This window comes from Grampus griseus (assembly GCF_964374135.1).
Source record: "Grampus griseus genome assembly, chromosome: 16".
Taxonomy (NCBI): domain Eukaryota; kingdom Metazoa; phylum Chordata; class Mammalia; order Artiodactyla; family Delphinidae; genus Grampus; species Grampus griseus.
In genome coordinates, this window is record NC_139010.1 from 16,927,517 (window position 1) to 16,940,413 (window position 12,897).

The window sequence follows — 12,897 nt, forward strand, 5'->3', positions numbered from 1 at the left end:
ATGGTGCCCCTTAGGAAAATAAAGTGTATAACGAGACAGGAGAATGGTCCTAGTAGATGCAAACACTGTTTCTGGTTTCATATCAACATACTTGTAAGGAGTCTAAAAGAGGCTGGCACAGTTTGGCAAACCATGGCCCACTGGCCACCTGTTTCTATAAATAAAATTTTATTGGAACACAACCTCATCCATTCATTTACATTTTGTCTGGGATGGCTCTCGGTGCTAGGGTTGAGTAGCTGTGACCAAGACAATAGTGCCCAAAAGCCTACCATAGTTACTATCCGGCCCTTCACAGAAATTTACCATCTCCTGGTCTAAGACGATTCCTATCCAGCGGTGCCTCTAAGAGCTATTTCAGGGCAAGGGTAGTTTACTGGTTCCTGTCCTAGCTGTGTCTTTGTAAGTGTTCCAGAGCGGTGCTTGACTTGATGTGGCATATTTTTTTCCCTTTTCCAGGTGAAATGTGAGGCCAGGTCAGCCTTGACCAAGCCGAAGAATAACCATAACAACTGTAAAAAAGTCTCCAATGAAGAAAAACCAAAGGTTGGAATTGGTGAAGAGTGCAGGGCAGATGAGCAGGCCTTCCTGGTGGCACTTTATAAATACATGAAAGAAAGGAAGACGCCAATAGAACGAATACCGTATTTAGGTTTTAAACAGAGTAAGTATACTTGTTTTCATTTCTGAAATATCAAAACCGCTCAGATTCATTGAATTGGGGGGAAAAAATTTTGACTCAGGATTATGTTGAAATCCTATTCTGGAGATGATGTTCTCTGTTTGTACTAAATCGACAAATCATCCAGGCCAGGAATTTTTCCCCCGCCTCCTTCCGCGATATTGTTCCCTTCTGGGGCAGTTGCAGTGAGATATTTATAGGCTCGAATCCACTGATTATGACTGGAAATAGACATGTTGAAAGTTCCTCATTTTCTGTTTTGTCAGTCTTGAGTGTCTGTAACGCCTTTCTTCTGAGATAATAATATGACGTAGCTTTATCAGGCACAGATGTTGCCTGAAGAGACAGCTTTTAAAAGGAGGACATTAAAAGATGGACAAAACAACCACAAAGAGAAAACATATTTCCTAAGCCCCAAATTTGTTAGGAGATAACAAAAACCTGATGACTTCAGAGGAAACAAGAAATACACAAATTGGAACCGAGGGCCCAATTTTGAATTACTTTGACATGTACATGTAAGCGTCATCATATATTTTAAAGTAGAACAGGGAACTCTTAGCTGAGCAGAATTCCTTATAAAAAGAGAAGAAACCCAGACCCTGTCCTGATTTCACAACTGAATATATATACTGCCTCTGTCTGGACTTCGTGGCACACAAAGCGATGAGCCCCTGGCTTGAAATAGTATTTTCTCCAAATGTATCTTCCTAGATTAAAACCATGTGTCATTTTGATGAAGAATGTCAAACCTGTATGTTTTACATAACAATTTACATACCTAATGGCAACTGGCACTGATTGCAAGAGAACACTTGCAGCTATTATAAACTTATATAACTACGAATGATTACAATGTTTGTCTGAAAACTGGTTGCTTGAAATAGAAGTAAAATTAATGTACTATGAACAGCTTTGTTGCATTATGCATTGGTTCAGATTAAATCAAGGCTGAGGCAGGGCTCTTGATAGCTTTGAAATAGTGCAGGGTTCAATGAGGCTTTTCGAACGTGTTGTGTCAAAGAGGCTTTTTTTTTTTTTTTAAATTTTAATTTTATTCTTCATTTCCTTTACCAAGGAATTACTTGAAGTTCAATTTTCCCCTCTTGTGAAAGAATCAAATCCGTAGCAGTCCCATTCCATGGTATTTAGTACAAATGAACAGGGTTGCTAGCAATTTGGCGTAGATGTTTAATAGCATAAACACATGCATGTCCTGAGAAGAGAAAATTGTTTTTAAAAATACATATGTGCAACATCACACAGGCAAGTTAGGGGACTGAGTGGACAAATGACTCAGTTGCTCTGTGAACCAGTATCTTCCTTTCCTTTGATCTGTTGTATCACTGCAGCCTCAAGGGTGAAGTATCTATTTCCCTGCTCAGTGCAAGGTACCATGTGCTAGTGAAATATGCTATGAGCTTTTAATATAGTGCTGCCATCAGACATTCTATTAAGAAGCTAATCATATATTAAAGTGGCTGTTATTTATTGATTATGGAGAGTTCTTATCTGAAGGAGGCATTAGATATTACCCTTTAGTCAATGGCTTCTTTCTAAGGGTCCTACAAGAACAGCCCCCATTTTGAAATCCCCCTCTTTTCCCAAGGAGGCTGTAACTTAGCTTCCCTTGGTCTGCTGATGGCAATAGGACTAAAAATTGTGTTTGTCCTTTATCCTAAAAGTAGAACTGTTTCCGTATTTGTGACTGTTTCTTTTTTAAGAAATATTTTAAGTGGTACTAATATATCCTGTTGTTGAACACCCTTTGGCAAATTGTTTCCTAAGAACTTAGCTCTCTGGGTTACTGTTAGTATTTCTTGTTTTTTTTTTTTTCTCTTTCTCATTGAAAAAACAAAGCAAAATGTTTTAATTGACATTTCTTGGAAATATGTTAATGCAATGCTTATCTAAATACTTATTGTCCCTCTAACAGTTAACCTTTGGACTATGTTTCAAGCTGCTCAAAAACTGGGAGGATATGAAACAGTAAGTGTTTAAGCGACTTAAATGAAATAGTTTTGCAATCTGACCCCCCACCCGCACCCTGCTGTGACCAAAATGGAGAAAATGCAAAAAGCAAACCATCGCTGACTTACCTTTTCAAATGGCTCTACACTTTTGGGGGTTTATTGGGCCGCTTTTGGAAACAGTCCCAATTAGTTCCAGGTTTGGCAAAATTGTAAACTTGTCGTAAAAACTACAAGTGGAAAACATATGTAACTCTCCCCTGTCAGGGAAATTAGTTGGGTCTGTAATTTTTTCCCATGTTGAGAAAGGGCTATTATTGTACAACAAGCCAAGATTGCATAAAAGAAATTTCCCTTGGCAACATACCTGACATCTGTTCATGTCTAATATGGGAAATGTATTAAAGGCTTTCAAAAGTAATCAGTATTGGCCATTAAGGAATAGAATGCAGCAGAATCTCCTCTCATTCTAGGGCAAAGAAGCTTTATTAGACAAGGGTCAGTGCCACATAAACAGGAAGTTATCAAACTTATTCAGAACAGGCTCTGACACTCTTTATCAGCTAATTCTAACTGACAGGAACGGGTTATTTTTAGCTCACAGGAAAATCTGATGGCCAGGGAGGTTTACAGCATGTATTTTGAACTGATAAAATGTTAGAGCAACAGACTCAGATTAAAATCTTGAAAGAAGAAGAGAGAGCTGCACTAATGCAGCACGCAGAGATGACATCTGTAATAAAATCAAGTGACACAGGAAGATGTCGTCACTGGAAAGATTTTCTCCTCCACACAATGATCAGCTTGAGTTGTGCAGGTTCTTCTACCATTGAAGAGGAAATTGCTTTTTTTCTTTCCTCACAGAGTAACCTGGGGTATATCCCTGCATCGTAGTAAAATGACAGTGAGAGACACAGAGTCAAGAAAATGAAATTCATTTTAACCCAAAATAATGAGTGTTTCTTGCCAGATGTAGCATATTGTTCCACAAACTAATGTAAGGGTGTGATGTCAGGGGCTTGGGATGGGAAAAGACAGCAAGTGTTATGTGACTCATGTAATCTGGTATTAATGTAGAGATACCTGCTGTGAATTCTGACTAAAAATTCTTTGATGTGAGTCTATATACATGTAAAATGCTTATTTAATATATGGGCATACATAGATTTTTATAAGGAAATCGAATACTCATATGAACTACATTTAAAGGTGCATTTCATAGACATGAATTTGCTTAAAATACTTGTTTTACCAAGTGCCCTATTGAAAAATAAATAATGTAATTTTTCACTTGGTTGGATCTGTTGATAGGACAGGGAGTTTGACTCCTTCCCACTGTGGCTCATAGTTTTGCAAAATCTTGAGCTAATTATAGCTTTTGTGCATGTGAAAAAGCTGATAACTTATTCAGTGTTAGTCTCATAAATTTAGGAGTCAACCCCATAGCCTAGACTTTTAAGCCTAACCTTTAAAGTTCAGAGTAGGAATACACATTCTTATGGACCGTGACTGCAGGCAGTTACATGATATTGCACAACATTATGAATGTCTTTTTAAACCCAGGAATTTTTTGTTATTCACTGATAGGGAGAGTGCCAGTAAATTTCACAGAATCAGTTTTTCCTGCTTTTGTATCTTCTGTATTTGCACAAGGATTTTTTTTTTTTTAACATGCAATAGCAAAGTGGTGTAGAAAATACAAAAGAAACTTCTGATGAGCCTCAAGGCATTTGCAATACTCTTTGAACAAACAGTGATTATTATTCTTCTGTTGAATGAATGAATGAATGAATGAATGGATCACACAATCAGCAGATCACCTGACCACATATTTACTGAGTGTCTTATGTGCATAAGGTATTGTGTTAGACACTCTGAGAGACATAAAAATATCTAGGCCAGGGGTTCCAGTTGCTTACCATCCAGGAAAGGCAGTAATTATAAAGCAAGGTGGAAAAAAAGATCAGCGCCCGGTTCAGGTAAAGTACTTCCTCGTTTAGAGATGGGGAAGAAAGACTTGTGGCTCTGATGCCAGTTGAGCAGAATTTTGGAGAATGGATGGAATTTAGACGTGAAAGATCATGGCCTTCTTGGAAGAGAAAATCAGATGGGGAAACAAACTATATAGGTGGAATAAAGTTGGGTATAGAGAGTTTGTAACTTAAAGTAGAGTCACTAGGTGGTGGGGATAAGTGACCGTGAAGGGGAATCCAGAGAGAAGGATGGACCCGAGGGAAGAAGGCCCTTGGATGCTAGGCAGTGAGGGATGGGGCTGGGGGCTATGAAGATCGATAACAAGTTGAGTGTTATGTTTTGCCACTTACTCTTCCTGCACTGTGTTGTGCTGGATGGAGTGGAGGAGAGAGTGACTGGGATGGGTGAACGTGGCAAGACCAGACGGGCATCTGCTTTCCATCTGGTTATGTGTTTCACGTCTCTTCAGCCAAGCCACAAAGAGGACAGGTGACCTGTGGGGTGGCCCTTTTCCTCCTTCCCTCTCCACTCACCCTTCAACTTCTTCATCCTTTGGTGGGTCCCTGCCACTCTTCACAATACGCCATATTTTTTCATCTTGTCTCAAGCAGTGAATCTACGTGGCTATCTCACTGTAAAATCTATTTGGGGCCATGAACTGAATGAAGCCAACTGGTGGGATTTTTTCCTGCCTTCTTTCTTTCCTTCTTTCCCTCCTTCCTTCCCTCCTTTTTAAAAAATGCCTCATACTACCTGTTGGCCCTGCAGGCACTTAAGTTTGCCACTCCTGTTTCTACCTTTAAGCTTTTGAACCTGTGAAGTACAGAAGACATTTTTCTCTAGTATATTTTGACTAATAAAACTATGAGATGCTCGGTGAGGATTCAGTTTTGAAGTCACTCCAGGAGATGTATGAATGATATCCACAGTCTGAGGACTTAACCTTGTCATCGCAGCCTTACTAGAGGATACTTATCTGTGAGATTATCTGATGTCGGAAGCAAGTGTAGACTTGGCATTTAGAGCTCAAAAGAGATCTTAGAATCTTCCAGATCAGTGAAGAAGATTCTAAAGGCTTCCCAGAGGCTACTCAAGAACTGGGGCTCCAATTTTCAATGGGGAACTTTAAAGTGTAAGTAGTTTTCTAAGTCTCTGAGATATTAACTCTGGGGTGGGGCCTGGCCTGAGAATTTGAGAATCCTTTTTTTTTTTTTTAAGCTGCCCAGATTATGTTAATTCAAAGCTAATGGTAACAGTGATTACTAGACCTCACAACTCCTGGCTTCAGAAGCCTCCATCTAAGTCAAGTATCAAAGATTAGAATGTTGTCTTCATGCTAGTACTAAATAAACACGCCAGAATATTAACATTCCTTGGCTCAGAAGTAGCACAAAGTTTCCAACGAATATTTTTCTGTTTGGTAAAGTGGCAATCTAAATTGGGACTCAATAAGCCATTTTCATTTTGAATAAGGAAAAGTGTAGCCCCCTAACTTTATTTTTCGCAAATTGGCCTTTATGCAGAAAAAGATCCTTGCCCTGCTGCAGATGAAACTGAGGCACAGGGAGATGAAATGAGTTGAATGGGGTCACCGTGGCATTCTTCACATTCTGAATTGCTGAGAATTTTGTGCATAATTACTTCAACCTCCATGGTATCACTGGGAAGAAAGAGATTTATAAATTCTTTGTGCCTTCCATTCCCAGCAGTCTCTTACGTATCTTTTTATGTATTTGGGGTGATGTTTTGGGGAAAAAAAAAAAAAGATCTAATAACCTACCTTCATTGGTAGCATCTTTCAGTCATTTCTTTGTACTTAATACGAACCTTACCAGATATACTAACTATTAGCTGAGATTTTCTGATTCTTGAGAAAAAATGTGTGACCTTAGAAGATGGGTCAGGAAGTCTGGAAGATGTAAATACTCAGTAATAGTAAAAACTTGCAAGTTTAAAATGTGTAGATATATTTCTTCTGCTGTTAACTTGTGATTGGATAAAGACATCTCTCTGGAATTCCTTCTGGTTATAAAAAGAGGCCATCTTAATTGGCTTGTTTTTGTTTGTGGTTATAAACTATTCCAAACCTTCTGGTTCGAATTGAGGATTACGGATTATTTCATTTTAGTCCTTCACAACCCTCAAATTGAATTAAAAAAAAAAAAAGCACAAGTTCTATTTTAAGCCTTTACAGCATTCAACTAATGGCTATATTCTGTTCTCTTGGCCTCTTCTGCCTCTGCTAGAAATGTGTATTGTGTCTCTGCACCCCTAGGTTTAGAGATCATAAATGTATTGAATGGATTTGATTTCCTAAAGAACAGTATACTGGCATTTTGATTGGTTGGCAATGAGGACCCTTCTTTCACAGTCATATATCCAATTTCTCCTTCCAAACATTTGAGAGTCTGGGTCACCTGCAGTGGAAGAGGCAGAACTGAATCAAGTTTTGCTGATGAGCTAAGGAGGTCTTCACATCAGTGTCTGGTGAAGCAGTTAAAGCTTGCAGAGTAGCTTGGGGTATTACCAGGATGCAGCATGTTGATGATGGTTTGCTAAAGTGATTTCCATTTGGCTAAACATTTGATGGCAAGCCAGAGGCAATATTTGGAGAGAGGTTGAGTCGGGAAATGGGTCTTGAGTAAATCTTATCCTAGAGGCAGAGGACCATGCAAGTGCTGCCTTCTAAGAATGTCAGCTCACAGCCCCGCCTCGCCCCATGGGTGAGACCGGACCATTATTTCCCAACTGGAAGAAGTCACTTGTCTTCTTGCTGGAAGGATTAGGCTTTGACATCAGATTCTGGCTTTGACATCATTTCAAGGCATCCTCTGAATCTAACCCTAGTTCTCTGGACAGACAAAGCCTCTCGCTTAATTCAAAATTCTCGAGGCCAAAGATGATGTCATATCGCTTTGAAAGGCTCCAGTTCCTGGAGTACTACCAGGAAAAAAAAGTCATCTTCCTTGAATTCAGTCCACCCTCAAGGTGTCCTGAGGAAAAAGGCTTTCTCACAGCAGCTGGGGCAACACTGCTCGCAGGCAAACTCTCCTCTGACTTCATAACGTCCTACACATTCTTACAGTTAATACAATAGTGGAAGCACTGTTGTCCTAAAAGATTTCTGATGACTGTTTCCTCACCAGTCCACAAAAATACCAAAATTATTTCATCCTAGTGACCTCAAAGGTAGGAAAATAAAGCCTCCAAGACTGTATCTTGGGTTAAACAGTTTTCCAATTTTTTTTAAAGTGACAGACTTTTTTTTTTTTTTTTTTGCTGTACGCGGGCCTCTCACTGTTGTGGCCTCTCCCGTTGCGGAGCACAGGCTCCGGACGCGCAGGCTCAGCGGCCATGGCTCACGGGCCCAGCCTCTCCGCGGCATGTGGGATCTTCCCGGACCGGGGCACGAACTCGTGTCCCCTGCACTGGCAGGTGGACTCTCAACCACTGCGCCACCAGGGAAGCCCGACAGACTATTTTCATCAAATAAAACCATGGGAGGGACAGATTCCTTTCCCACTCACTGGGCCCATTTTCTTGGCAGGGATTAGCATTGTTGAGAGTTAGTTTCACACCACCTTTTAAAACACCACCTGAATTCTAAAAAGCAGTTTGAAAACCACTGTACAGTCTACCCTCTGTATCTGAGGGTTCCACATCTGAAAATTCAACCAGTCTTGGATCGGAAAAAAAAATTTTTTTAATTCCAGAAAGTTCCAAAAAGAAAAACTTGAATTTGCCAAGTACCGGCAACTATTTACATAGCATTTACATTGTATTCAGTAGTATAACCAATCTGGAGATGATTTAAAATATACAGAAGGACGTGCATATGTTATATGCAAATTTTATATGGGACTTAGGCGTCCGCAAATTTTGCTATCTGCAGGGGTCTGTGGATGCAGAGAGGCGACTGTATTCATAAGCAGTGAAAACTTCATGAACATGATAGGTGTAGAGTGCTTTTCACAGAGTTCCTTGGGTCTTATCCACACTAGGGAAAGAAGTAACTATCAAGTGTCTTCAAAGTGAGATTAAGTTTCATATGCACCTACATTGGTTTACTTTACCTGGGTGTGGTCCACTCGGTTTTCCGTCTTGCTTTATGGTTAATGGTATGCGTTATGAATCCTGCTAGATCGTGAACCCTTAAAAGCGGTGACGTCTCTTTCTTCTCATGCTATCACCCCACCCTCAACCCTCCACCCTCCCTTCCGCTTCTGTACCTGGTAGTGTCCTAGAATGGTAAGCAGCAGCAGATGTGTTGATGTCAGGAATCCCACTGCTTGGATGAATTTTCTTTAGGAAACAGACAGCCAGAGTTCTTTGTATCCTTAAAAACCTAAAATAATAGAAGGTCAGGTTGAAACATGAACATGTCCAGGAAGCCTGAGGCTTTATGAGAGAGTTGATCAAGCTAACCCCATGGCTGGATCAAACCTTCCAGCTGAATGGGGCTGGGGGCCAGATACCAGGAGGCAGACATTGCTTCTGCCTGAGACTGGGTTTAAAGCTTACACACATCCAGAGAGGACAACAGAATAAAAACCCAAAGCCAATGCATGCCTAGGCACGACGAAAGCCTGTTAGTACAGAAGGCAGATGTACACAGGTGGGGGCATGATGCCCAGGAGCTGTCCCAGCTGCGTCCTCCTATCTCTCCTCACAGGGCTCTGAGACCCCCTGTAGGTTTGGACGAGGCGAGGATTTAGACGTTCCTTTGCTGTACAGCCTATGGTCAGCGTTTGAATTGAAAGCGCATCTGGGCACAAAAAATAAGAGATGTATACCCAGGAGAACTGTGTACTTAAAGGCGTTGAGCAGTTGGAAAGAGCACATTTTATGACTTTCCTGTGGAAAGAAAATATCTCAAAATGGCCCTGATTCATCCAGGCTGGCCAGTGGAAGTTCAGTAAACAGTTGAGAACCCACTTCCTTGAAGGCCCGGCCCTTGTCTTTTCTCCACTGGTAAAAACTGTATTGAAACTGCAGAACCTGCTAGCGGGGGGCTGACACAGACCCCTAGCCAGCCGCATACGGTTTACTAATGCCAAGTGGTGACTGATGCTGGCTTCCCGCTGCCGCAGCTTCAGTCCTAGCGTCAGGAAGAGTTTTTGTTTTTCCTTTTGATAATTCATTATCTATTCTCCAAGAAGTTTTGTCATTTCTGTCATAGGCATGTGTTTAACAGGGCATCCCCTAGTCTGGATGATGGGTTGTGGGTAGGGAACACGGCCAGTTTCCACACATATCCCTGTCAGCAGTGGCCTCTTGTTCATTATATTTTTCACAGTCAGTAGTACTGTTTATATATTTGGTCATTTGTTTATTTTTGGGTATCTGCCACTAGGATGCAGTCATCTTGGGTGTTGGGTTTTTACTGTTGCCACCCAGCTGCTAGCACAGTACCCAACAAATGGGAGATATTCAATAAATGTTTGGTGAGTGAATGGATGAGTGAATGGATGGATTCTGGTATAATTGGGACTTATCCGTGATTTAATGGTGAACCTATGTTCTAACTAGAGACACAAGTGGGCAGGGTGGCAGGAACCACAGTTTTAATGGTTTTACTTTAAGAGAGTAATATCTCAGAGCATTGGTAACCCAACCCACGCCCTTACATTCTTGCTGACCTCGCAGTAGCGATGCTATGTTCCCACTAGTGAGAATTTGAGAAACTGTAGCAGAAGCTATGGGTCCCACAGTTATCTCCTTCCTTCGAAGCAAAAGGCCCCTGGAGTTCTATATTGTCACCCTGCTACACTGTTCATCAGGTCATTCTGATATGGAGGCTGCTTTGATGTAGTGGAAAAAAGTCTGCTCTTGGGACCATAAGACATCGGTATGAATCCTGACATTCCCACTCTGCTGCTGTGTGTCCTTAGGGAAGTCGTGCAGCCTCTCTGAGACTTGTTTCCTTGGTCTGTGAATGAGATTCCTATAATCTGCCTCACAGGCTGATAGGAGGATTAAATGATATCATGGATATGAAAACTCTTTACAAAATATAAAATACAGTGTACACAAGAGATACAAGAATGACAAGAGTGATTGTTTCTTTCTGAAGTGATTGCAGGAACACACATAGGCTATTTTCCAGGGCCCGCACCTCACCTGAGGGAAGGGAATATGTTTCAAGGGACTCAGTATTCTAAGGGCTTTGAGGAATAAGGTAGATACTTGGAAGAAGGGGAACCTGTTCATTCTTCTGTGATACACAGGTCTAGAATGGATCAGCCTGAAACGGTAATATTTAAAAGGTTGGAGGGAGATTGTAACTAAATATAAAATAATTACCAAAATATGTATTTTCAGTATTTTTAAAGGGGCTTGAAAAAACATTTATTATTATAATCTAAACCAAGCTACAAATACAGGAGGATTTTTAGTTATACCTGCTAGTAGATCTAAGAGGTGGCTCAGGCTAACAAGAACTATTGAAACAAATTGGTCCAAGAATGCTTCATGGGAAATTGAACAATGCAAAACTCACACTGTCTCGAGGTCCTACTTGGGTCTGTTAAGAAGGGTTTATGGAAATGAAGGGGTTCTTTTTATTTGAAATGGAAAGGGTACCATTTACCCTATGATATGTAACCACCCTTCTCCTCCTTAGATCGCAATCACAGAGCCCCTGGATGCACGCTGAGATTTTTTTTTCACGCATTGCTGCCTCTAGCCCCTAAGTGAACTCCGCTGGCAGCTCTGCGGGTGTTTTTCAAAAGAAGCCTCCTGTTCTGACTGTTTAAATGCCACTGGCACCTCTGCCACGCCCTGCCCCCTGCACATTCCACTAACAGAGTTTTTTCCTGGAGCCCTGTTTAGAAATGTTCACAAAGATCTCAGAACTTGCTCGGTCTTCCCAGTTTCAAGGAAACACTAGATTGCTCAGATGTAGTAAGTGACGTGGTTTCTCCAAATGAATCATTTGCTAGATCATGCATCTGTTATTTTGTAAAATCTTAATTTATATATAAAAATAAAATTAAAGGAAAAAAAAAACCAAGACCATAGTATGCCTTTCGGTATGTTGCAAGCTGTTTGTTTTTATTCACCCAACTCAGTAAAATACAGAGCTTACATTTTGACTTTGGAATATGTTAATTTTCATAGGATTTGATGGATATCCCATTTTCCTGACCTAAGTGAAGAAAAATAAACAGCTTGTGACATAGACAGTTTCAGATTTTGGTTTTGTTCTGATGGTTAGAGGAGCTGGCGTAAAAATACAGCCTGAGATGACCATACATTTCATAACCAACTTGATCATTTTAATTAATTTGTGTAGGAATTTTTTTTTTAGTCTTTAAAGTAGGCGACACATCACAATAGTTGGAAAACCAGAAGATACAAAAGCACGTTTTATGAAAACTCTGTCTTTACCTGTGTACTCAGCCACCATGACCATATCCCTTAAGCAAGTAATGTTAATTCTGACTCATTTCAACTGGTACACTAAGATATATTTTAGCTGAAGTCTTATTTTATTTTGATGCTTTATCACATGACATAAAGGAACAGAGTGTAAGTTTGGGACCTTGGGGGCAAATAACTACATGAATATCCAGGGAGATGCCTCAGATAAAAATGCGCTAAGGGTGACAAAATGTAGAGCCCAGAGCAGAATTCCATTTTTACTGTAAAGAAAAATGCTAAGAGTGAGATCTTACTATGAGCCCGTAAGTCTCCCATGTATTCACGTGGACTTCTCTGTTTCTGGGTCTCCAGAATAGACTGTTGCGTATGTATTGAATCCTGGCACTGTGAACCTCTTATGATGCAAGATTAAATTTCTCATTGCCACTTTTTTCAGATAACAGCCCGCCGTCAATGGAAACATATTTATGATGAATTAGGCGGTAATCCTGGGAGCACCAGTGCCGCCACTTGTACCCGCAGACATTATGAAAGGTAAGGCACCCTTTCTTGGAAAGTCGTTGATTAATTACAAGTGTGTTCATTGGAAGTTAATTGGTCAAGCATAAGACCTTTTAGGAAACAGAAAATATCCCTCTGGCATTTTACTTTGCATACTGCCTTGTGATTTTTAGGGAACATGGCTTTCTCTGGTTATAAGGGATGAAATTCGATTAAGTTCGTTTAGTTTGGTTTTATCCTGTGACCACCTGCCTGATAATACTTACCCCTCCCCCCCGCAAGCATACATTATTCAATATGTTCTCTGTACTCTGTAGGTTTATTTACTATGAGAACTTTCAGCTTCTGGAAAACTTTGAGATTCTGGGGTCTGTGGTGTTACTATGA

At 40.5% G+C, this 12,897-nt stretch overlaps 1 protein-coding gene across 1 annotated transcript in view; it reads left to right on the plus strand.

The window, feature by feature from the left end:
- Positions 1–12,897, plus strand: part of ARID5B (AT-rich interaction domain 5B) — a 46,992-nt gene that overhangs the window by 7,322 nt on the left and 26,773 nt on the right. The window contains exons 3-5 of the mRNA XM_082673355.1: positions 460–664; positions 2,619–2,671; positions 12,446–12,543. Coding sequence (XP_082529481.1) covers positions 460–664; positions 2,619–2,671; positions 12,446–12,543 — 356 coding nt within the window. The remainder of the gene's footprint in view (positions 1–459; positions 665–2,618; positions 2,672–12,445; positions 12,544–12,897) is intronic.